The 24,490-nt window shown below is 41.6% G+C and overlaps 4 protein-coding genes across 5 annotated transcripts; 3 read left to right on the top strand and 1 right to left on the bottom strand.

Moving 5' to 3' along the window:
* Positions 1-33: 33 nt before the first annotated feature.
* rnps1 (RNA binding protein S1, serine-rich domain) lies at positions 34-2,629 on the bottom strand. The gene is made up of 7 exons (XM_058048777.2): positions 2,477-2,629; positions 1,707-1,853; positions 1,239-1,424; positions 1,066-1,174; positions 831-984; positions 452-593; positions 34-364 (listed from the first exon to the last, which is right to left on the bottom strand). Coding segments are annotated over exons 1-7 (846 nt in total). The 5' UTR covers positions 2,479-2,629; the 3' UTR covers positions 34-258.
* On the top strand, positions 2,253-9,594 carry LOC131102989 (uncharacterized). The gene is made up of 4 exons (XM_058048774.2): positions 2,253-2,714; positions 2,899-3,539; positions 3,620-3,727; positions 7,471-9,594. Exons 2-4 carry the CDS (start codon positions 2,919-2,921, stop codon positions 8,353-8,355), a joined length of 1,614 nt encoding a protein of 537 aa, XP_057904757.2. The 5' UTR covers positions 2,253-2,714; positions 2,899-2,918; the 3' UTR covers positions 8,356-9,594.
* Positions 9,595-10,301: 707 nt separating this feature from the next.
* On the top strand, positions 10,302-12,140 carry LOC144901875 (uncharacterized). The gene is made up of 5 exons (XM_078797296.1): positions 10,302-10,554; positions 10,626-10,661; positions 11,417-11,566; positions 11,636-11,754; positions 11,985-12,140. The coding sequence occupies exons 1-5, from the start codon at positions 10,467-10,469 to the stop codon at positions 12,093-12,095; spliced, it is 504 nt and encodes a 167-aa protein (XP_078653422.1). The 5' UTR covers positions 10,302-10,466; the 3' UTR covers positions 12,096-12,140.
* Positions 12,141-12,759: 619 nt separating this feature from the next.
* Positions 12,760-22,074, top strand: ccp110 (centriolar coiled-coil protein 110). Of its 2 annotated transcripts, none has more exons than XM_058050230.2 (14): positions 12,760-12,943; positions 13,419-13,571; positions 13,832-14,020; positions 15,242-16,268; positions 16,349-16,464; positions 16,666-16,819; positions 17,535-17,644; positions 17,742-17,858; positions 18,539-18,634; positions 18,712-18,828; positions 19,036-19,109; positions 19,180-19,245; positions 20,232-20,288; positions 20,434-22,074. In XM_058050230.2, the coding sequence occupies exons 2-14, from the start codon at positions 13,446-13,448 to the stop codon at positions 20,516-20,518; spliced, it is 2,334 nt and encodes a 777-aa protein (XP_057906213.2). In that variant the 5' UTR covers positions 12,760-12,943; positions 13,419-13,445; the 3' UTR covers positions 20,519-22,074. The 2 variants fall into 2 exon arrangements, with proteins under 2 accessions (XP_057906213.2, XP_057906209.2); XM_058050226.2 differs by having other exon boundaries at positions 16,666-16,825.
* The last annotated feature ends 2,416 nt before the right edge of the window (positions 22,075-24,490 follow it).

Here is a 24,490-nt window from a genome sequence, read left to right as displayed (position 1 = left end):
ATCTATATGTTTCAAAATCATTGACAACTCAAATGATGTTAAACATATTTTATTGTTCAAACTGTCTAAAAGTCAATACAGGCTAAAAAGGGTTTACGATCAAAAATTACAAGAATGATGTCATGGAAAAAAAAAAAAAAACACTCCCTACATGCGGGCACATGTTGAGTTTGAACTTTTCCATGCGGTAGGTTACTTTCGTAAAAATAACAATTAAAAAAAAACGAAACATTAGAAACTGGGCTTGAGATTCCATGTTTATCTGGAGGAGTTGGAGCTGGAGCGAGAGCGGTGACGCCTGCGACCAGGAGATCTGGAACGAGAGCGGCGGCGTACTGGGGAACGCCTCCTTGGAGAGCGGGACCTGTAGAGATATTTTAAAAATATATATAAACACGAAAAAAACAATAGCAGTCGTGACAATATTTGAAAAGATGGAAGCGTGACAGACCTCCTCCTCATGCGCGGTGGGCTGCGACGCCACATGGGAGGTGGAGGAGGCATTCGGCGAGGGGGGGACAGCCTACGAGGAGGAAGGCGGATTCTTTGGGGCAGTACAGCCGATGCCGTGATCTCCTGTCCGTCGATCTGGCCTAGAAAAGCATAGAAATACATTATATAGACGTATACAAGTGTACAGTTAATTGGTTCCAGAACCGACCGCGTTAAGTTAATGCCCGCAAAGTCGGATTAATCAAATAATAGACCGTGGCCAACCACAAAACAGCCATAATTTTTAATTAATACTTTTTGGGAAACACATGATATAGCAAGAAAGCGATATTGGAATTAACACAGTAAGGCGTGCACACAATGAAACAGTCTCCTACCTCCATCCATGTACTTGAGGGCCTTCTGAGCCTCCTCGTGGCTCTCATACTCCACGTAAGCGTAGCCTTTGAACAAGTGCGGGCACAGCCTCTCCGCTGGCATCTCAACAGACTTGATTTTCCCATAAGTGGAAAAGATCTCCTGGATGTGGTCCTGCACAGATATCAAACAACCTGGTTGGAAATAAAGGTTGAGACAGCAATATGTGCCTTTTAACTTGTGCGTAAAGCCGACCTTGGTGACGTTCCTGGTCAGTCGCCCTAAGTGAACCTTAGTGGGCTTAGGGCTTGGGGTTCTTTTCCTCCGCTCTTTATCATCTCCTCTCCCTTTCTGCGTTTTGGATCTGCACAGCAACAAACCAAACGCTAACTAATAAGACACACTAATGTGACAACAGAGTGACTTACGCCGAACGGGAGCGGCGGCGGTTGTCATGGCGCCTGCGGCTGGGGCTCGGAGACCCAGAAGTGCTGGAGGAGGATGATGAGCGAGAGCTTGAGGAGCCAGAGCGGCTGGTTCCGGATGAACTGGAGCCACTGGAGGAGCCCGAGCTGGAACCAGAGCTGCTGCTCGAAGAGGAGCTAGATCTGGACCTGTGGTAGTAATCAAGTAAACAAAATGAGTCAATTATAGTTTATATAAACCACAGAGTGTCTTTTTTTTTGCAGCGATGGAGAAAAAAGAAGACCACACAAAAAAAAACCTTATCAGCCGCCTGAAACACCACATCACTACGACACATAGGGCTTGATGTGCTGCAGCATTTGCAAAGTTCAAAAGAGACCTCCATGGCGTCACACCAGCTGCTCTACGTGTGTGCCTGAATACAGTGCACCTTGCTGGGCCACAACAGATGGCATCGCACCACAACAAACCTGCTGCTGCTGCTCCCAGTGGACGCACTGCGGCGCTTCTTGGTTTTGTCCCGTCCTCTGTCCTTTTCTCCGTCCTTGGTGGCAGTTTTCTCTTTAGTTCGGTCTTTTGTTTTCTCCTCTTCCTTCCGCTTAGTAGGTGATGGAGCCCTAGGAATAGAAAACATTTAGCATTATATGGATTTTCTGTACATGTTTAATAATTAAACAACACTTAATTCTATTTTATTAGCATTATTATAGGGAGTTGAAGTTGCAGTCGTGTGAATGTGCAATGTATCAAACAGAGCTGCCTTATATTTTGTAGAGCAACACCAAAATATTAGGAATACCTAATAATATTTGTATATTTATATTATATTTGATGTAGAGGACTATTCTACTGTTAAAAACAATCATCAATCATTTGATTGATTGTGCAAGTCGTTCAGTGTACATGCTAGCTTGTTAGCTTAGCCGCACGAGCTAGGATTAAGTATTTCCAGAAATTGGTTGTCATAAAACTTCATGAGTTAAAAATAATTAAGTAAATAGAAACTATGGGTGAATACAAGAAGGTTAAGTCAAAACCAAAAAGAGCGGCCATCAGTAAAGAAACGCGCCGCCGCCATTGATTTTCATTCAGGCAGGCGGAAACCACGGTGCTCTACTTCAGTCGCAAAATGTCCGACCTATTAACTCTATATATTAATCACCATCATCACTATATGGACTAAACGCTTAAATAATTCAATTATATTAGTTTAATCAACTGAATAAAAGCGTAATCTTACATCTTTGTTTACAGGTGGTATAGAACCAGGCAGCGACGACGGTGGCTTCGAGAAGTGTCGCTCGCTGATGACGTAGCACTGACAGGATGTAACGCAACTACCGGCGCGCCACTTACAACTCATTTGTTTATTTATGTGCTCCAGAAAGTGAAACGGCAGCCTTTTCTTCTTGTGGGACGCCAAATGAGTTAAAGGAAGACTCTTTCGAAGCCTCAATCGTCTTTCTTGGTTCCACTAGGTGAGCACTTGACTTTATGGTGTGAAATGTTAGCATTTGTCGCCGCAAAGCTGTCGTTTGATTACACTGTCGTAGGAGATTTTACGAGATAATGAAGATTTTCGTCCATTAAAGAAACAAATACTGATGTATTGGTGCTAATATTTATTTGTCGTGGCGCTATTTTATGTTTTCTTCAATAAAGTTGCTTTGGACTAAAACACCATGGGTCGGCTGGATGATGCTGCCAAACGCAAAGTGGTGGAGCTGAGAAAGGCTGGGCTGAGTTTCCGCAAGATCAAGGCTGTGCTGGAGCTGGAGAACATTAAAGTGTCCGCACAGGCCATCTACCTCTTTCTAAGAGAATTCCAAGGGAGGCGACCTGGAAGGGTCAGACCCCTGGAGATCGGAAGCAACGCATCAGCAGCACATGTACAGAGTCTCCCTGGAGGTCTGCAAGAAAGCTGGACCAACATACGGCTCCAAAACCTACTACGGGATGTATCGCACCACGCCGGCTTCGCAGCTGCTAACAAGTTTACTAAACAGGCATCCGCAGAACCGGAGAATCCACAGAATGCAAAGGCATCCGGGTCTGGGGAGAGCAGTGGAGAGTGCAGACCAGAGCAGCAACGTGTGGAAGATGGGGAAGAGAACGACATCCAAATTGTGAGCGTCACTTCTCTTTCTCAGAGCGTCCAACAAAGAACAGACACAATCGAAACCACGTCTTCATCCGGAACATCATCATTGACGAGGAGGCGAGTCACTCCTTCTCCAGCGACGAGCTCCATGTTGGCAGCTCGTAAGCGGCTTTTGGATAAAGCGTTGACTCACAGGATGAAGGTGGGGTTGCTAGCTTTCCTGTCTGTCTTTCATGAAATTAATCCTATGTGACACATTTTTTTGTTTACATTTTTCACCAGGTTTCGTCATTGTTAAGGAGAGATCACGCAAATGTTCCAAGATCGGATTTAACTGCAATGTCCCAACAGGCATCAGCATCATCACATTATGATCTGACTACAGAAAAGGTGAGAAAATATGATGTGGTGTGCCGAATCAGCTTTGGATCATGTGTTGTTCCATACCATACACATATGTTGATAACATGTGATGGGGTATGTTTTGGATGAGATATAATAATAATAATAATAATAATAATAATACATTTTATTTGTACAGCGCTTTTCAAAACACTCAAAAGCACTTTACAGAAGAATGAAGTTGAATAAAGCAAGTAAACAGAAGAGAAGACACACCAAAATACAACATTCATTGGTTAATACACAGTTAAAACATGAGTAAAAGCGGGGCGGGGCACAGCAGTCAGATATAAAAAGTTAGACATTAAAAACAGATTTAAGGAGGTGGGTTTTGAGTTGTTTTTTGAAGGAGGGAAGGTCAGGGCAAGCACGGAGTGAATGGGGCAAAGAGTTCCAGAGAGTGGGGGCAGCGATGGAGAAGGCTCTGTCTCCCCAGGTTCGGAGCTTGGTCTTACAGGGGAGTGCCAGGAGGTTTGAGTCTGAGGAGCGAAGGGGACGCGGGGGATCGTGTGGATGGAGCAGGTCTGTGAGGTACGGGGGGGTCAGATTGTGGAGGGCTTTGTAGGTGATGAGAAGAATTTTGAAGTGAATGCGTATGGGAATGGGAAGCCAGTGGAGGTTTTGGAGGACAGGGGTAATGTGTTGGAGGTGAGGAGGCGGGCAGCGGAGTTCTGAATATATTGTAGTTTGTTGAGGGTTTTGGACGGTGTACCGTAGAGAATGCTTTTGCAGTAGTTGGAGGTCACGTGATCGCCTTTCGTGTCTCCGACCAATCCCGCTGTGTCCGGCTACGGCGACTGTGACGTCATCGTTGATTCGGCTTGGTCTATTGAACGCACGTTCTATTGCAAACAAGTCTTTTGCCTTGAGCGATCTTTTTACCAGGCAAAATATGGACTTCATGTTCTTCACTGAGACGTGGCAAAGAGAAGGGGAGTTCGTTCATTTAAATGAACTCTGTCCTGATGGTTGCTCTGTTCTTGGGAGGCCCCGCCCCTCCCGTCGAGGAGGAGGTGTTGCTGTGGTTTTCAGAGACAGCTTCACCTGTAAAGTGATGGATACTCAAATCTACTCATCCTTTGAGTCTCAGATGTTGAAAATTGGCTCCTCAAACTCATTCTATTGTGTGCTGGTTTATCGTCCTCCTGGTCCGGCCTCTGTCTTTTTAAATGATTTTAGTGACTTTTTATCTTCAATAATTAAGTTGGAAAATGTTTTAATTCTGGGAGATTTTAACTTGCATGTTGATGACAGCACATCTAGCCAAGCAATGGAACTATTAACAATGACTGAAACTTTTAATTTTGAGCAACATGTCTCAGTCGCTACACATCAAAAAGGTCATATTCTCGACTTAGTGTTTTCACTTGGCCTTAATGTTGCCAACTTTTGTGTGGAAGATGTCCATTTGAGCGATCATAGTTGTGTCTTATTTGATCTGCTCCCTACACTTCAGCCTGTGCTTCCTGTGGTTAGATCGCAGAGACGCATCATCTCTGAGAATACTGCAGGTAGTTTCTCTGCCCTGTTTGATCCACATCTGTTCTTGGAATGTGACAATGTTGATAATTTTATAAATTGTTTTAACGACCACTGTGAATCAATTTTAGATTTGGTTGCACTTGTTAAATCCAATCTGGTGTCTCAAAAATCTGTATGTCCCTGGATAAATGACTGTATTCGGAATTTGAAGCGACTTTGTCGGAAAACTGAGCGTCTGTGGAAGGCTACTAAACTTGAGGTCCACCGATTGCACCTTCGGGAACTTGTGTCATCTTTAAATGAAATGATAAGAACTGCTAGATCTGACTACTTTAAGCAGTTGATTATCTCAAATAAGAAGAAACCTCAAGTGCTCTTTGACACCATCAATTCTATTGTCTCTCCTGCTGCTCCTGTTATTCCTGTTTTTTGCAAAGCTGATAGCAATGATTTTCTCAAAGTGTTTCTCAGCAAAATTCAGGACATTAAGAACAGTCTTCCAGTGTTCTGTGGGTGTAACCCTGTTGTTCAGGAGCCTGCACCCCATGAGTGGTCCTCTTTTAAACCTGTGACTGAGGTTGAGATTTCAGCTCTGGTAACAAAAATGAAGCCATCTTCCAGTTCATCTGATGTGCTGCCCTCTAAACTCTTTTTGAAAGTGTTTGATGTCATTGCCCCCTGGGTTACTAAAGTGATCAATCTGTCACTCGCTACTGGTGTTTTTCCCAGTGCTTTTAAACATGCTATTGTGGAGCCACTTCTTAAAAAATCAAATCTGGATGTCACCGATCCCAAAAATTACAGACCTATATCAAAGCTTCCTTTCATGTCTAAAATCTTAGAGAAGGTGGTCTCCGAACAGCTGCTACATTTCTTGCAAAAATATGATATTTTTGACACTTTCCAGTCTGGTTTTCGCAAGCTTCACTCAACAGAAACTGCCCTGTTAAAAGTGTCTAGTGACATCATGATGTCTGCAGATTCTGGAAAATGCACGGTCCTTGTTCTGCTAGATCTCTCCTCGGCATTTGACACTGTCGATCATCAGATTTTGCAAACAAGACTACATGACTTAGTCGGACTGTCAGGCTCTGTCCTAGCTTGGTTCTCTTCTTATTTATCAGACAGGAGTTTTAGTGTCTCAGTTAACCAGATCCGATCTGACTCTGCTGATCTGTTGTTTGGAGTACCTCAGGGCTCTGTTTTGGGTCCGATTTTGTTTTTGTTATATGTTCTCCCTCTAGGAAAGATTATCCAGGATTTTGATGATGTCTCCTACCATCTGTTTGCTGACGACATTCAGCTGTACTGTTCTTTTAAGGCTTCGGAGATACAAAAATTGAACTCTTTAATGAATTGTTTAGTGCAAATAAAACAATGGCTCGGCGCAAATTCCCTTCAACTAAATTCAGATAAAACTGAGGTGCTGGTGATTGCCCCTGATGAAGTTATTCCAGGGATCAAACAGTATTTGAGTGCTCACAGCCTGTCTTGTAAGTCAAGCGTCAGAAATCTTGGAGTAATTTTTGACAAGGAAATGTCATTACAGCACTGGCTTTGGCTCCCAGTCTCATTCCGTGTGAATTTTAAAATCCTGGTGCTCACTTTTAGAGCCTTGCACGGCCAGGCCCCTGTCTACATACGAGACTTGTTGCGCCCCTATACCCCCTCTCGGAGGCTGAGATCGTCAGATCAAAATTTACTCATGGTCCCTCGTAGTCGTTTTAGGACCCGAGGAGACCTATCTTTTCAGGTTGTTGCGCCGAGGCTCTGGAATGACCTTCCACCCTCCCTGCGTTCGCTTGACTCTGTCGATGCATTTAAGAGTAACCTTAAAACTCACTTGTTTTTGCAGGCATACCCAGCTCAGTAGATTTAGGGTATTATGACCATCATATATTTATTTAGTCTATTTTATTGTATACTGTTTTTATGTACTGTTTTATGTCTATTTTTATTGTACATTGTTTTATTGTTTTATTGTATTTTTATGTGTATTTTAACCCTGTGTTTTGCCTTTTGTGAAGCACTTTGTGACTTTTGTCTGAGAAAGGTGCTATATAAATAAAACTTACTTACTTACTTACTTACTAGTCATTGTGGAGGTGATGAATGCATGGATCAGGGATTCAGCGGCATGGACGGAGTCGAGCTATGTTCTTAAGATGGAAGAATGCAGTATATAGATTATACATGCATTGGATCATAACCTTACAATTTTAACTGTATATTTTATTCTACCGTCACAGGCTGGAGCGGAGGATGGCGGAGCAAACACAAGCAGGCGCTTTGTCGTGCAAAAACCAGGTCTATCCCTCCGTTCCCTTCATACTCTGCCTCGAGTGGGAGTCCGTCTTCCGAACCGCCCGCCAGCTACTTTAACATCCTCAGCTCCGGGCGGCGCTGCCATTCGCTTGCAGACTTCCGTAGGCCAAGGGCCGTCTTGTAGCGAGGGAAGTCAGCAGCAGATCATCCAAGACTGCGGGGCGAGATGTGGTCTTCAGGATCAAATCCAGACTCTGGGCTGTGAGGTGCGCAGCCTGAGCCTGGCGGTGAAGATGCTAGTGGAGCAGCAGAGCCGCCTGGAGAGGGAGCAGGCTCAGCAGACTCAAATCCAGAAGCAGATCCTCAGCACCTTGCAGACCATCGCTTCCAAAGCGGGACCTTGCAGCAACGTTCAGCCACCGCAAAATAAAACACCTTCCCCTTCTTCTCTACCCGCCGCTTCCTCCTCAGCGTCCTTCAACCAAGATACCTTCAACTTCAACCAGGTCACATTCAACCAGTGCAGCCAAACCCAGCCAGGCTACGACTCTTTAGAAAGCTTAGAACCCGTCGAGGCCTTCAAACTTCCGGTACTGAGCCCCACTGGTATGAACGGGTTCCCTCCATGTAGCAGCAGTGAGAGCCTCCCGCTCAGTCACACCCCACCTCAAACTCAAGCGTACGTGGGCGCGTACCCTCAGCAAAACTGTCTCATGCCCGGCTACGCTCAGTCGTACGTTCCCACATACGACAGGGCTCAGACGTACAGGGAGGCGGGAAGTAGCAGCTGCTCCAGGAGGACTCTTCAGGACTGCAGCGTATCCACGCAGGATGAACATGTCAATATCATTAAAGTGGAGGGACCTTAAACGCATCGTAGCTGTTTTTTTTGTTTGTTTTTTTTTTTTAATTTAAGCATATTTATTTTCCAAGTATATGGAATATTTTAAGTTGAACACATTACTGTATTGATCTAAATATATAACCACGCTGCTTTTTCTAGACCCGTAGTTTTCAGGTAAGACTAAATGAAACATGTTTTGTGTGTGTGAGTGACGGGAAGAACAGCTCTGATTTAATGTGGAAAAGTTGTTGGATCATTCCGGTACATTCCGGAACCCTGATTGACATTACCTCATCATAAAACCTTTATTTACATTGTTGGGAATAATGAAGTCTTATTTAAATTTGTAGTGTCGATTGGAGGCGGCACGGCGGTCGGGTGGTTAGCACGCAGACCTCACAGCTAGTAGACCAGGGTTCAATTCCACCCCCGGCCATCTCTGTGTGGAGTTTGCATGTTCTCCCTGTGCATGCGTGGGTTTTCTCCGGGTACTCCGGTTTCCTCCCACATTCCAAAAACATGCTAGGTTAATTGGCGACTTCAAATTGTCCATAGGTATGAATGTGAGTGTGAATGGTTGTTTGTCTATATGTGTCATGTGATTGGCTGGCGACCAGTCCAGAGTGTACCCCGCCTTTTGCCCGAAGACAGCTGGGATAGGCTCCAGCACCCCCGCGACCCTCGTGAGGAAAAAGCGGTAGAAAATGAATGAATGAATGAGTTGTCCATTGGGATAACCTGAAAACAGTACGGTAAATCCCTCGCCACTTCCACTATGCATTATGTGATTTCACTCTGATCATGGTTTATCAACAAAATATTCATTAATAAATTATGCTTTTTCATGATTATTTTTTCCCTGAATTAAGCATTTTCAAGCGTAAAAATGAAGTAAAATACAAATAAGAAGTTATGTAGTATTCTACAGTAATGTTACATTGACGAGACAATAGCCAATGCTGTACAGAACAGGAAGTAAAACAGGAGTGTAAAGGTGACTTTATGGGTGTTATTTCATGTCTAGAGTTTTTTCTCTTTATTGTGGTGCTCTTTTTAAATTTTTATAATTTTTTTTTAGATGTTTTCTCCCTAATTGACGACTAACTGGGAATTGGACTTGAATTTTCACCGTACTGGAGAGGAATGGCAATATTGGTGGAAATGTATTTAAGCAAATTGGGAAAGTATGTGAGTATTGTAGCCATTTGAAGTTGTTTTTATAGACATATATACACATGATAGAAACACAAATAAACAGTTTGGATTATAGCACCAGTAACAAACATGTTATTATTTTAACATTACAGAATCAGAATCGCCTTTATTGTCATTGTATTGCATACAACAAAATTTGAGTGCAAATTAGACAGTAAAAATAAGAAAAAAATAAAACAAGGAATAACAATATAAACATAAAAGTGGTAGGTGCTGTTCAGAATAAGTGTAAATATATGTACATCAAAAAACAATAACCTATACAGTAACAAAAATGTTGGAATTGCAGTAAACAAGATGTAGTATTGCACATATTGTACCTGAATTACACTTGAATGAATGAATCCTATTGCACATTTGAAGCTTATTGTACATAACAGTGGGGTGTGTGTTCTAGTAGTGCAAAAATAAGTGTTGGTCATTTATGATTATTCATTGCAGTGATGGCTTTAGGAAAGAAGCTGTCCCTGAGTCTATTACTGTCATAAATTGAACTGAAGTGCTTCTTAAATATCATTTTTTCATCAAATTTCTGGCAACATTTTCTTGTGGTGGTTTATCAGTCGCCCTCAACAGAAAAAAATCAGTGAGTCAGTGAAGCATAGGCTGATTTGTTTGGCCCCTTGATTTTGCATAATGATGCAATACAGAGCAAAGGGACTACTTTGTTTGGTGCAATGTTGTACAAAAAAAACATGTTTGACTGCATATGACCATCATCCTGACAGTGATTGCACATATTTTGTGACACAATGGAACACAAACACCAATGTCTTCATACCAGCCGCAGCTCTGTCTGCATGAAAACCAGAAAAACCTGAACTATACGTGATCCCACAGCATTGTCTGCCATCATGTAACCACCTATACAACACAAAAGACAAAACAGCGTCCGAGCGTTAGCATCAGTCGAGAGGCAAAATGCGTGCTTTGCAGTCACCGACCATGAAGATCGTGTTTTTTACGGTATGGTGCTGCTTCTTTCTCCGGAGTGAAGCCATAGACCGCTGTGAGTACATGTTCTTTACACAGAATGTATATGGATTGTGGATTCATTTGTTTTTTTCTTCTTCTTTCCAGATGCGTCCTGTGAAAGTTGCCTAATGGTAGCAAAAGGTTTGTCAAATAACACAATTTTTCCTGTAACATAATGATCTGTGCTCTCTCTCATGCTCTATGGTTATCATCACTTGATTGTGTATATCAGGGATTATCACATAGTACAGTATTAATTGGCCCTGTACCCTAGAAACCGCCCATGAATGATACGGGAAAATGCCGAAATGATACTGTGTCAAAGCCCAGGGCAGTGATACTGATAAAATATAGAGTTTAACCATGTCCAGTATCAGCCCCCGTAGCTGTCCACTCAGAGCGCGGTGCTCTGGTATCGTGCCCGTGAAACAACCAATCAGAGAACAGCGCACGAGTGCTTAGTGCCTAGTGCTTCTCCAGTCACCAAAAAACCCAAACTTGATTAATAGAACTTTAATTGTCAGACATTGATAAGATAAGACTGTTGATAAAATATTATTGTTGAAATATTTTTGCAATTATTGTATTTACACTGTTTAGATATAATACATGTAATAAACTGAACATTTTCTGGAAACAAAATGGTCTTTTGATTAAATAGTACGTGATAATAAGCTCATGATTAAATAGTATGTTTTAATAAGATCATCACATGGTTTGTCTGGTATCAGGCTCAGTATCATGCCCCCAAGTGTCAGTGCCAGGTATCATGCCCCCAAGTGTCAGTACTGACACTTGGGGGCATGATACCTGGCCTGATACCAGACAAACCATGTGATAACCTATAATTCTCACATGGTCCCAATTAAATACTGTACTGATATTCTCCCTTTCAGAGTTTGAGAAAACCATGAAAGAGGTTGTAGGTGAACGCAAAGTGGCGCTTGTTGATGACCTCATCGGTGCCGGCGAGGTGTGCAACAGACTGCAAGCCTACAAGCATTTCACCAAAGAAAAACTGACCTCTTCCTGTATGGAACTCATAGGTAAGTAAGTGCTTGGCGAGTCCTCGTTCATTCAGGCATACGTTGCATTTGATGATTTATACGTTCCAGAGTCCCACTACGAGGAGTTTCACGCCGCTTTGATGAGTGCTAAACCACAGCGACTGGATGTGGTTCTTTGTTATGAGAAGTCCACGGCGTGCATTGGAGTGAAACGGCACTCCTTTGAGGTAAGGTAATGCTCTCAGAGGTTGCTCTGTTACAGCTCTATGGTTATCATCATACCTTTCCATGGTGGCGTCACACACACATCACTGTACTTATATAGTGACATATACTATGACACTATGCCTCCGTCTTTACATCAAATATACAGTTTTAAGTGATTCCTTTGACATAAATATTCTTGTGTTTATTCTGTGCAAACTATTCCAACAGTGATCTTTTTATCTTGTGACAGGATTCCACAACCAAGTTTACAGACAGCCATATTGATGCTCTACTCAATGACAACAAGGAAAACATGCGCATAGCTCAACCTATACGGCCTGGTTCAAAAGATGAGTTGTAAAAAGAGTTATTGTTGTGAAATGTGTCAGACAACTATATATATATATATATATATATATATATATATATATATATATATATATATATATATATATATATATATATATATATATATATATATAATTTAAATATAATAATTATTATTATTGTTATAAAATCTATTTAGTTCAGGAATTGTATATCTGTAAGATAATTCTGGTGGAAGAAGAAATAAAGTGATGGAGATTGTGAAAACTACAAAGACTCATTTATTTACCGTACTGCAGAATACAGTTCATAAAATACATTGAGTATTTTTCGTTGTTGTGATTATTGCAGCCATGTTTTTATGTTATTGATGTTTTTATTATATTAAAGACAATTTGAAAGAGGTCGATATAGCTTTAACTCCTTATCAACGAATTCACTGTAGTTAATAATGAATCAGATAACAGCGAGCGTGTTCCATTTCTCTTTATCGTACAACCTCTACTGTTGTCTAACTCCTTTTATATATTATAAAAACGTATATTTTGTCATTAACAGTATTTTCTATTTTTAAAGAATTATATATGTATATATATAGAAATCTAGGCCCGATTATAAAGAATAAATCTCATATACAAAAACAACAAGGGGGTGTGTAAAGCATGTTGGAACGCAGCCCGCTTGCTGTTGCTAGGAGGCGCTGTTGTAGCCCGGAAGAGACGACGTCGACGGTGATGTACAAGCCGGGAAGAAAGACGAGAAACCCAAGGTTTTTTATCACTGCCGTCGCTTTATCGTGTTTCAACACACCCTGGGAGTGTTTTGACACCGAAGGAACGTATAAAATATAACAGAGAAGACGTCGTTTTGTCCCCTAATTAGGTAGGAAATTCGTGTGTGTGGGGGGAAAAGGGGATGGAGGGAAGGGTGGATCAGCTGTCTCATCATGTGTGCACATCTGTACTACAACATCCTGAAATAGCTATACAAAAACATATTCTTGTATTATGTCATCATTATAGTCATCTAAATGTGATTAAATATGAATGTGGGGCAGTGGGACTCCATGTGGTGTTATTCAAAGCTTGACCGTTTGACCCAGTAATGTGGTGGCTATTGATTTTGATCACTATTTATTTTCATTTAAAAAGCCATTACAGACATTTTACAAGGCTGGAGATATACACATGAGAGACAGACGTCAGCTATGAGTCAAGCAAGGAATGGCAGGAATGTGATGAGTGTGATAAAATGACTATAAAGCAGACAGACCCTCCTTTGTTTCTGCTGTACTGCTGCTGTCTCAACTCACATTAGCATCCTTTAACACTCCATGTCATATACATTTTATCCACAGATTCATGCATAGTGGGTGAATGCAAAGATGGAAAGCTACGAGGAGTTCTGTCTGCAAAGAGTGTCCCTGCTGCAGGAGAAGGGGACATTTGAGCCGCTCACCAAGACTTACTCCGTCATCGTCTTTTGTGGGAAGGCTGTTCTGTCACCTGTGGTAAGGGTCAATCAGTCCATATTTGGTGTTGAGAATGCTGGAATATACAGTGCATATACAGCTAAATGTTATCTGACACGTACATGTGGCCACTGAAGTCCTAATCAGATGAATGGACGCCAGGGAAAGAGAGGAACTGACGATGAGGAACATCAAGTCTATCTTTTGTGTCATGACATCCTGTTTTGACCACGACTCTATACTTGTTGTCACCGAGGAGAAGGGAAACTACACAATGTTCACATGTCAACTTTTTACAGTTGAATGCAGAGCAGCGTCACGAGATGTGCAACTTCAGAAGGATGGCCGTTCAGCGAGAAGCAGACCAGAGGAATCAGCAGCGGAACAAGCTTCCTGTTCAAGTTGTGGCGAGTGGTATCACGCAATCAGGGGATTTAGCAGATAAAGAAACTAAAGAAACACAAAACAACGAGAAACCACTTTGCAAGGTACATTTCATACAGAAGTTAGCATTCATTCATTCATTTTCTACCGCTTTTCCTCACGAGGGTCGCGGGGGATGCTGGAGCCTATCCCAGCTGTCTTCGGGCGAGAGGCGGGGTACACCCTGGACTGGTCGTCAGCCAATCACAGGGCACATATAGACAAACAACCATTCACACTCACATTCATACCTATGGACAATTTGGAGTCGCTAATTAACCTAGCATGTTTTTGGAATGTGGGAGGAAACCGGAGTACCCGGAGAAAAGAACATGCAAACTCCACACAGGGTGGAATTGAACCCTGGTTTCCTAGCTGTGAGGTCTGCGTGCTAACCACTCGACCGCTGTGCCGCCAGAAGTTAGCATGTTTCGGTCAAAGAACAGGTGGAGTTCTATCTTGTAGCATTAGGCACACTAGGCTAAAAATACATGATGAGTGTTTTATTTAGTCCACTCGACACCCAAAGCTTATGGCTCTTGTTACTTTGGACTCTGGTTTGTTTGCTTTACAACCAAGTGGAGGAGTTCAAGTACTCCAGGGTTTTGTTCACAAGTGAGGGAAGGATGGATTGCGAGATCGACAAGCGGATCGGTGCGGCGTCTACAGTGATGCTGACTCTGCATTGGTCCATCATGGTGAAGAGGGACCTCAGCCAAAAGACAAACTCTTAATTCGATCTGCGTTCCTACCCTCAGCTACGGTCATAAGCTTTGAGTAGTGACCGAAAGGTCAAGATCATGGGTACAAGTGTCCTCCATACGGTGGATGGGCTCTCCCTTAGAGATAGGATTAGAAGCACTGTCATCTGTGAGGAACTCGGCTTGTCCGAGCATCTAGCCAGGATGCCTCTGGGAAAACCAGGATACGGTGGAGAGATGGTGTCTCTCGACTGACCGTGGAATGTCTTGGGATCTGCTAGGAGGAACTGGAGGTAGCCGGGGTGAGGGAAGTCTGGCCTTAGGCTGCTTCCCGCACAACCTGACCCCGGATTAATAGATCATGTATGGATGCATGCAGGGGGGCCTTAGGAATATGGTCTTGGTGCGGGTCTTCATCCACTGGGTTTGTGCCACACATACTTCTACAGCTACTGAGTTCTGTCATGGTTCAAGAATCTATGCATGTTTTCTTCCTCTTATCCAGGGTCACAAACTGGATCTGACTCAGGAAGGGGGGGGGGCACAATGTCAGGCTGTTCATTGCATATTTTCATCCCAAAACAGGTACAACAATTACCAATGGGCGAGCTTGAAAAGTCATCAGCTTCCAAACCAGCAACCTTGTGCGGTTACACCCTGATCACCGACTCACCCGGCCTTCCCAAAGACCCTGGTATTGGCCTTCAAGCTAATCTTCAGCTAATCAGTCCGACCGTTCCCAATGGTCTCATAGCTGGTGATGAGGAGAGGGTAGAGACCGAAGACAAGAGCGATGAAGAAGACATGAGCTTGGACAGTCTTCTCAAGCAAACAAAAGAAGATTACCAACAGAGTAAAGATGGTTCAGAAGTTCTCATCCCAACATCTGAGGCCAACTCAGAGAAAGAGAGCCCGAGGGGGGGTGTAGAGTTTGGTTTTAGTTTGCATCACAGCCCTCTTGGCGCACCACAGACCCCCTTCCATCAAACTGTGCATGATCCTCAACAGCCTTTACCACCTTGTATTCCAGATCATCTAATAAGGCGACCCAGTCCAGAGTCTAGCTTCAGTCCCCATGTACAGAGACGTAAACCACGGCCATTTTCTACTGGGAATATAAATATCTCATTCCTCGGAATGACAGGGGATAGATCTGGACTGTCAGATCCGGATCACTGGAGCTCAGTAGAGACTGAAAGTGTTCTCAACAGAAGGGGCAGTCGACAATCCTCTTTCTGTGCATCCAGTCCAGTTCGGGAAAAAAACAGTCCCATGAGCCCCTCAGGTCCCAGCCCGATTGGGCAACCTGAATGTTTGTCGTCAACATTTCGCCGGCGGTCCCACACCATGGACAGTCAGCTGGGTACTAACCAAACTGGATCCGATCACATTGACCGAAGTCAAGAGAGGACGCCTCGCTTCATGGCAGGGGTCGTTACTATCTCTCCTTCAAGTCGACGGAACTTGAACGCCCCGTTAAACAAGTCATACAAGCTCGAGAATCGATCACCGTATCTGCAGCAGGCTCATGTTACTACTGAGTTAACTCAGGCTAAGCACAGGACGGACCTTGATGATCCTCGAGGACCATGTGACCTGCATGCCAACACAGGTCTGTCTAATTTTCACCAAGAGTGAAGGAATCCAAATAAAGAGCTTAAAGAGTACTTTCATGCTTGTGTTTGCACACAGAGGAGACCCAGAGGCGAGCTCTGGAGGACATGCAAAGGCGATTGGAAGAAGAACACGCCTTGCAAATGTCCATGCTGCTGGCCGAGCAGGAAAAAGAGCAACAGCGCCTTCGTTTGGTGAGCACACAGCATCACGATGAACAGTTTTGCTTTGCTTTTCTTTCTTTTAAATGAATGACAAAGGGCACAGGAATGGCATTTTGAATTCATGTGACATGACCAGGAATGAGAATCCGAACGGATCAATGTTGCTACCTAAGTCGAACCTTCTGATGGATTTTTTGGTACACAAAAAATTGTGATATTTTTTTGACCAAGGAACTGGAGGACACTGAAAGAAGACTTCGGGAGCAGGAGTCGGTGCGTCTCCTGACCTCTGATGCCTGCAGGTGGAACGGACTTCCAGGAGGGAGCATGTCCACCTCCGGGATAAGTCCTGCTCATGTCCCAGCTGAGCGATCACCAGGATACAGTATGGGTACCACATCATCAACTTATGGATGGATGGATGGATGGATGGGTGGGTGGGTGGATGGATGGATAGATAGATAGATAGATAGATAGATCTATGTCTACGATCTGCAGGGTTCAAGAAAATAAGGGAATGGTATGTAAAATAAAATAAAATAAAATAAAATAAAATAAAATAAAATAAAATAAAATAAAATAAAATAAAATAAAATAAAATAAAATAAAATAAAATAAAATAAAATAAAATAAAAGGGCTGCATACCTCACAGCTTGGAGACCAGGGTTCAATTCCACCCTCGGCCATCTCTGTGTGGAGTTTGCATGTTCTCCCCGTGCATGCGTGGGTTTTCCTCCCGCATTCTAAAAACATGCTAGGTTAATTGGCAACTCCAAATTATGAATTATGAATGTGAGTGTGAATGGTTGTTTGTCTATATGTGCCCTGTGATTGGCTGGCCACCAGTCCAGGGTGTACCCCGCCTCTCGCCCGAAGACAGCTGGGATAGGCTCCAGCACCCCCCGCGACCCTCGTGAGGAAAAAGCGGTAGAAAATGAACAAATGAAAATAAAATAAAGTCCTTATTAAAATAAAATAAAATAAAATAAAATAAAATAAAATAAAATAAAATAAAATAAAAATTTTCTTATATTAATAAATTATAATTATATTATATATTATAGCTGTGACCATATCCCTTGTTTCAATCTCTTTCCAGGTTTTCCAAGTCCTATCAGTCCTAATGTGACCTCTCCCTCAGTCCAGTCTCCTACCTTCCTTCGAGGGTCCATTTGGGCATCTGGCAAACCTCACACAAGGCTAAGTCAGGTGACTGTTTGTATGATCACTGTGATGTTATGCCCTCAAACCCTTTTCATACTCCCGTCCCTAGCTCTGTTGTACTCTTGTTTGTACTGACTGCCAGGTTCTGACAGCAGAACAACAGAGAGCGTTGTGTCGAATCGGCGCCATCGCCCGTGGCTTCCTCATAAGAAGGATGCTGAAAACGCACAAGGTCAAACATCTACGTCAGACCATCACGGTGAGACTGAAAGAAAACTAATTTCCAACTAAAGTACAAGGATTTTGTTACTTGTAGTTCCTGGAGTGTAAAGGATCCTGTTGTCCATTTTGTTTGAAAGATTGAGACCAGAACTAATAACATACAATACAGTACGTTTCACTTTGAAGAATATATTAATAAATGATCACTGTTTTGTGTTTGACTTTGGCCTATTATTAGTTAAATTTATGTAGTGTTGTACACCGGTCAGTAGGTGTCAGTAATGTTACGTACATTGATGAGACATTATCTTACATCACATTACCTTAACTTGTACTGCATGGAATCAGTCAAAAATGCTTTCCTCCCATTCTGTGTGGAAGTGGTATAATTTTCGCTGCTTACTTAGTCCCTTCTTCCGAACTCAGTCTTTGTTAAGTTTAAATTAAGTCATTTGGGCGCTAACTAGTGAGCTTAGCAGCTTACTATACTTTAAAAAATGGCTGTTTCTTGCATCCCTGATGTTTAAAACAAGTTTAATTATCATTTCAGGAGCAATGTCTTTTTATTTTGCCCTCTTTATCAAAAGCTACTTCATAAATAATGACTTCCTCCTACCCATTGGTCAGTAGAATTTGAGTCATGTGTATGTTTGACTTGAAAATTCTCCCACATGACCACAATGTTTAATTCCGAATATGTAATGTATGTCCTCACAGGATACACAGGCGTTCATTAGTTCCTTCCAGAGCGAAGCTCCATTTAAAAGAGTCTCGGAACAGGATCTATGCCTACAAGAAAGAGTCCGAGCGCAGGTATGAAATGTGGAATACGTACGCGCCAACAGTCCGACTCTCCTTTTTCTTGAGCTGTGGATGTTTTGTTCCTTCAGTTGCGTGCAGCCCTTTACGACATCCATGAACTCTTCTTTGAAATGCCTTTGGAGGATCGATTAGCATTGCTGCAGCAGGACAGAGAGCTCTGTGTCGAGAAGAAGCTGCGAGACATGGTAACCAACGATGCATACAACGCCAGATGCCAGATTTACTTAGTTCTTTAGTAACTTGAAATTTCTCACACAAGTTTGGCACTGTTGTTACCTGGTGGCTTTTCCCCTCACTTCGTATGTGCACTTGACTTGAAATTTCTCATACATTTCAAGTTGAATAACCTTAATAATCCTCCCTAAATGTAACTAATTGCATCAAATGTGCAGGACAAAGCTAAGAGCCACAAAGAGAAAGTCATTCTGTCTGCTGCTACGCAAAGAGCTCTCGACAGGAAAAAGAGGTAATATCAGGAAATAACATTTGTAGGAATGATATCCAGATTAGTGACATCACTGTGGATTCTCTTTTAGGGAGGGGGAATCACCGGGACAGGCGAGAAAGGTCATGCAGAAGCCAAAAAGTCCTACCCCTATCAGGTACTGGAAGTTTGCACGCCCCAAAACAAACAAAAATATCCCTTCTTTATATACAAAGTGGAAATGCATTCAGTGGAATTTCAGTGTGAAGGTCCCCCCAAAAGGTTCTCACAACAAGGTCTCTGTGCACATGATGAAACGAGATTACAAAATGAAAACTTACAAAATCTCAGGTCAGGTTAGATTCATACTTCCTTCTGGAGGGGTCCCTAAACCCCCAAAACCCACAAAAATATCCCTTGTTTATATACAAAGTGGACATACATTCAGTAGAATTTCAGTAATTTGTACTACCCCGTTTGATTATGAATATTTAATGCTTGTTAGTTCCCTCCAGAATGAAGGTCCCACAAAAAGATTCTCACAACAAGGTCTCTGTGCACATGATGAAACAACTAGATTACAAAACGAAAACTGTTATAAAACCTCAGGTCAGGTTAGAGATTCATACCCCCTTCTGGAGGAGTCCCTAAGCCCCCAAAACAAACAAAAATATACCTTGTTTATAGTATACAAAGTGAACATGCATTCAGTAGAATTTCAGTCATTTGTACTACCCTCTTTGATTATGAATATTTAATGCTTGTTAGTTCCCTCCAGGTCAGGTTAGAGATTCATACCCCCTTCTGGAGGGGTCCCTAAACCCCCAAACCAAACCAAAATATCCCTTTTTTATATACAAAGTGGACATGCATTCAGTAGAATTTTAGTAATTTGTACTACCCTGTTTGATTATGAATATTTAATGCTTGTTAGTTCCCTCCAGAGTGAAAGTCCCACAAAAAGATTCTCACAACAAGGTCTCTGTGCACATGATGCACCAACTAGATTCCAAAACAAAAAACTGTTATAAAACCTCAGGTCAGGTTAGGGATTCATACCCCCTTCTGGAGGGGTCCCTAAACCCCCAAAACAAACAAAAATGTCCCTTGTTTACATACCTTTATTGTGCTGAGATATCTGGCGCTGATTTATTCCTTTCCTAGAGTTCAGAAGTCGAGCCAAGTCCAAAAATCAGTTCCGAGCCAGCTAAACCGCCAGGGGTGAGTCCATTTCATCCTTAACTGAAGCTAACTTTTGGCTGCCGTGCTGCAGTTGATGTAAAAGTACAGCAGAAACTCCCCTGACACGCAACATTTTGGCTTGGTCCCCAACTTGATGTGACAAGTCTGTGTGGTCTCCTGGCAGGAGCTGGTACAAAAAGACCCCGGAAACAAGAGTCAAGCGCATGGACAACATGAAGAACCTGAAGAAGCAGCATTCTCTGGGCTAACAGGTGGCGATAACGTTCTCTTAGGACCACTACTAGTCTATTTCATAGCATATTTGCTAACTTATACTGTATATTAGGCAGTGGAATCATGTGATTCCTACCAGCCAATTAGTGAAGAGACGTATAATAATAATAGTGAAAACCTTTGAATTTATTCAATATAAACGTATAATAAGAAAAGAATGACAATTTGGCAAAAAATGAGTCTTTAGTGTCCATATAGTCGCATTAAAATATATTTTACAATTGTAGGGATCAACTATATAAAAATGTGCCTAAAGAGCTATACCTTTATTATATACCTGTACTAGTCTGAAATGTATTTATTAGCTATTGGGGTGCATAAACATCCATAAGTGCTGTAAGTATTATAAGTATGACAGGGCATTTACTACATATGGACTTTTAAACATGTTGCCTTTTTTGCATATTATTAGATTTTGCCTTACGTTTATGCCAAATTACAAGAACTTTGAATGTATTTGATTGTATTTTGTTTACATACTGACAAACATTTTATTTATTATGGCGTCCTTAATTTGTTATTATTTTAATTTCATTATTTATTTCTTCCCTTTGCGATGTAATAATATATTTATTCACTTAATATTATTACTTTTTCTCACAAAATTATAACTTTATTCTTGTAATGTAAGTCAACTTTCTTATTGTGGTATTTATATCATTTATTTGTTTTACTTTTCAGTGCCTACATTTATTAACAGTTATAACTTTTTTTTAATGGCCCAAAAATGTAAGTAGAAATATAAATGTTTTTTAAAAAAATGTACTACAATGATGAAATATAGTTGTATGGAGTTCCCAGCACATAAAATATATCTGCATATTCATCATGACTAATGACTAACATGATTAATTTCCTTTTTTAAACAAAAAATGTTTTCTATGATTGGAATAAATGATGAATTCTGGATTTTCCAATTGTAAATGTGAAACAGAAAATGCACAGAAAATGTGTAGGAAAGCATGTGCAGGTGTGTTAATTCCAGAAGTGAAGTCAGGTGTGGAAGTCCATCAGCTGGTCTCCATCTTCATCACTGAGTGGGACTTTAAAAAGCATGTGACCTCAGCACTAGTTAGTCTTCTTCTACCTCTTTGATCCATAGCACATTGTCTTTCAAGGACTTGACTTTATATGAAAAAACTGCCTCAATATAAATACAGATTTAAAAAAAAAATACAGACTAGACCCTTTCAGACCAGGTTTTAGTGTGTTCCTGTCATCCCCCTTTCAATAATCTCTCTAATGTCCATTTATTTATTTAATTTATCACATGAATTCATAGTATTGTTTTAATAAACCATTTCCTCAGCCGTAGAACTCTGGTCATATGCTGCCCTCTGTTGGTGACAAGCGCTATTACATGCTGCCTATTAAAAGCAGAGGCAGAACATGCTGCTACTCTTAGTGCAAACAGTCAATATAGATTTTTTTCTGGAGGAGGGAATTAGAGGGAGAAAAGTGATGCTTTGTGTGTGAATATATTACATACAGTCATACCAATGCTAATAATAGTATTCATGCAATAATCATATGATGCCCCACCTCCTTTAAAAAAAAAATCAAACATTAAAAAAGTGTCTGAGTGTCATGATAATCTCTCACCATCGGGACAAAATAATCTGGTGGTTTCTCAGCATAATCGTTCAATTTAAAAAATTAAAATCTGCCTTTTATTGTTTTAATTAAAATATTTTTTAACATTCTATCACTTAAAAAACATTTTTGTCTTTAATATTTCAACACTATGCTACTAAAATGACATTTTTCCTCATAACATGACACCATTATTCTGGTATTATGACTTTTTATTATATATATTATATATAAATTATATTTATAATTATATATATATACACATATAAATATATATATATGATCATAGAAATATATGTTTATTATATATTTTATTATTAAATTACAACTTTTTCGATCAATATTTACATTTTTAATAACATAAAATTTCTTTATGTTTCTTTGTTTGTTTACATTTTTTTGTTAAATTATATTTGTCGAATGTCCATCCATTCATTTTCTATGCTACTCATCCTCACTAGGGTGGCGGGGTTATGCTGGAGCCTATCCCAGCTGTCTTTAGGCGAGAGGCGGGGTACACCCTGGACTGGTGGCCAGCCAATCACAGGGCACATATAGACAAACAACCATTCACACTCACATTCATACCTATGGACAATTTGGAGTCACCAATTAACCTAGCATGCATGTCGTTGGAATAATTTGACTTTATTTTAGTTTTATTGTGCGCAAGATTCATTGTTGTACCCCCCCCCAGTGCACATTCATTCATTCATTCTCTACCGCTTATCCTCATGAGGGTCATTGGTATGCTGGAGCCTATCCCAGCTGTCTTCAGGCGAGAGGTGGGGTACACCCTGGACTGGTGGCCAGCCAATCACAGGGCACATATAGACAAACAACCATTCACACTTTTCACACTCCCTTTTGAAGAGCCAGAAAAGCATATTTTCCTCATGGTGAGTCGCCATTGGAAATGCTATGAAAAAAGGAAAGTCCTGTTGACATTGCTCAAAAGCCGTGGAATTACTTTTTTTTTAAATTAGCAAAGTGTTTGAGAGAACCATTCATGCTGTCTCTTCACGCCATTTACACTGTAAACAAATGTGACATGCTGGGAGTTTAGTGCTGAATCAGCACACAAGACAACGTGTTCCATACTGAACCGGGTTAGACTTTCCATTGGTGGTCCATGCTGCTCACTGATGCCTTTATGACCTCTTTAATCAAAGCTTTGACTGATTGAGCATATTGACAGACCAAAATACATCCACAAACATCTACGCTTCTATTTTTACCGAGCTGATGAGAGTCTTGGCTAAGTCTTTATGTGCTAGTCTTTATGTGTTATGCAAAGTCATGAATACTTTAAATCAGTTGGAGTGGGAATATGTAGCTACAAATATGACCTACAGGTCTTGGGTTAATTTTTTATTTTTTTTATTCCCTCAAAAAAAATTGCCCATCAATACTGAGATGTTGTGAGCAGGCTAAAAAGCTAGTAAAGCTATCAAGCTATCAAGCTGTTCTCTATTTCCAGCTGCTAAATGATTTTCCTTCTCCAGGAGAGTAAACATAATAAAGCTAAAAGTGAGTGTGGGATCTCCTCGCTGACAGAAGCACTAAAGAGCGTCAGTGTTTGCTTGGGGTTTCTTCACAAACACGGAAAGACTTTGAGGAAGAGCAGCTGACTCCATTCACTCATTTCCAGGCTTCCTTTTTCCACCAAAGCAAACATGACACAGGAGAAATTCCTCCTTCCAAAAAAAGAGCATCAATATTTGCTGTACCGGTGAGGACCAGCATACCGGTTAGCATGTGGCTAAGATGCGGCACTCGTACCTGCGCCCGCTTCTTGCACGCTTTAACCCTCTTTATGGCACGCTTTAACCCTCTTTAGCGCACAATTTCTCCACACTTTAACCCTATTTAGCGCACGCTTCCTGCACGCTTTAACCCTCTTTTGCGCCCACTTCCTGCACGCTTTAACCCTTTTTCGGGCACGCTTCCTGCACGCTTTAACCTTCTTTTGCACCCACTTCCTGCACGCTTTAACCCTCTTTAGCGCCCACTTTAACCCTCTTTAGGGCACCCTTCCTGCACACTTTAACCCTCTTTAGCGCCCGCTTTAACCCTCTTTAGGGCACGCTTTAACCCTCTTTAGCGTCCACTTTAACCCTCTTTAGGGCACGCTTTAACCCTCTTTGGCACATGCTTCCTGCATGTTTTAACCCTCTTTAGGGCACGCTTCCTGTACGCTTTAACCCTCTTTAGGGCACAATTTCTCCACACTTTAACCCTATTTAGGGCACGCTTTAACCATCTTTAAGGCACGCTTTAACCCTCTTTAGCGCCCACTTCCTGCACGCTTTAACTCCCTTTTTGCACCCACTTCCTGCACGCTTTAACCCTCT

This window comes from Doryrhamphus excisus, linkage group LG16 (assembly GCF_037039965.1).
Source record: "Doryrhamphus excisus strain RoL-2023G ecotype Guam linkage group LG16, RoL_Dexc_Guam_v1.1, whole genome shotgun sequence".
Classification (NCBI taxonomy): Eukaryota; Metazoa; Chordata; class Actinopteri; order Syngnathiformes; family Syngnathidae; genus Doryrhamphus; species Doryrhamphus excisus.
Note: the sequence above shows the minus strand (reverse complement) of the source record. Positions and strands in the feature narration are given on the sequence as shown.

Excerpts from the sequence above, each read along its gene's own strand:
- rnps1 (XM_058048777.2), bottom strand. Across the intron at positions 1,175-1,238 it reads CGCCGCCGCTCCCGTTCGGC|ATCCAAAACGCAGAAAGGGA; the intron begins GTAAGTCACTCT and ends GTTGCTGTGCAG. Across the intron at positions 365-451 it reads CCACCGCGCATGAGGAGGAG|GTCCCGCTCTCCAAGGAGGC; the intron begins GTCTGTCACGCT and ends ATATCTCTACAG.
- LOC131102989 (XM_058048774.2), top strand. The coding sequence starts at position 2,919 with ATGGGTCGGCTGGATGATGCTGCCAAACGCAAAGTGGTGGAGCTGAGA. Across the intron at positions 3,540-3,619 it reads CGTTGACTCACAGGATGAAG|GTTTCGTCATTGTTAAGGAG; the intron begins GTGGGGTTGCTA and ends ATTTTTCACCAG. Across the intron at positions 3,728-7,470 it reads ATGATCTGACTACAGAAAAG|GCTGGAGCGGAGGATGGCGG; the intron begins GTGAGAAAATAT and ends CTACCGTCACAG.
- LOC144901875 (XM_078797296.1), top strand. The coding sequence starts at position 10,467 with ATGCGTGCTTTGCAGTCACCGACCATGAAGATCGTGTTTTTTACGGTA. Across the intron at positions 10,555-10,625 it reads GAGTGAAGCCATAGACCGCT|ATGCGTCCTGTGAAAGTTGC; the intron begins GTGAGTACATGT and ends TCTTCTTTCCAG. Across the intron at positions 11,567-11,635 it reads TTCCTGTATGGAACTCATAG|AGTCCCACTACGAGGAGTTT; the intron begins GTAAGTAAGTGC and ends TATACGTTCCAG.
- ccp110 (XM_058050226.2), top strand. The coding sequence starts at position 13,446 with ATGGAAAGCTACGAGGAGTTCTGTCTGCAAAGAGTGTCCCTGCTGCAG. Across the intron at positions 14,021-15,241 it reads ACGAGAAACCACTTTGCAAG|GTACAACAATTACCAATGGG; the intron begins GTACATTTCATA and ends ATCCCAAAACAG. Across the intron at positions 16,465-16,665 it reads AGCAACAGCGCCTTCGTTTG|GAACTGGAGGACACTGAAAG; the intron begins GTGAGCACACAG and ends TTTTTGACCAAG.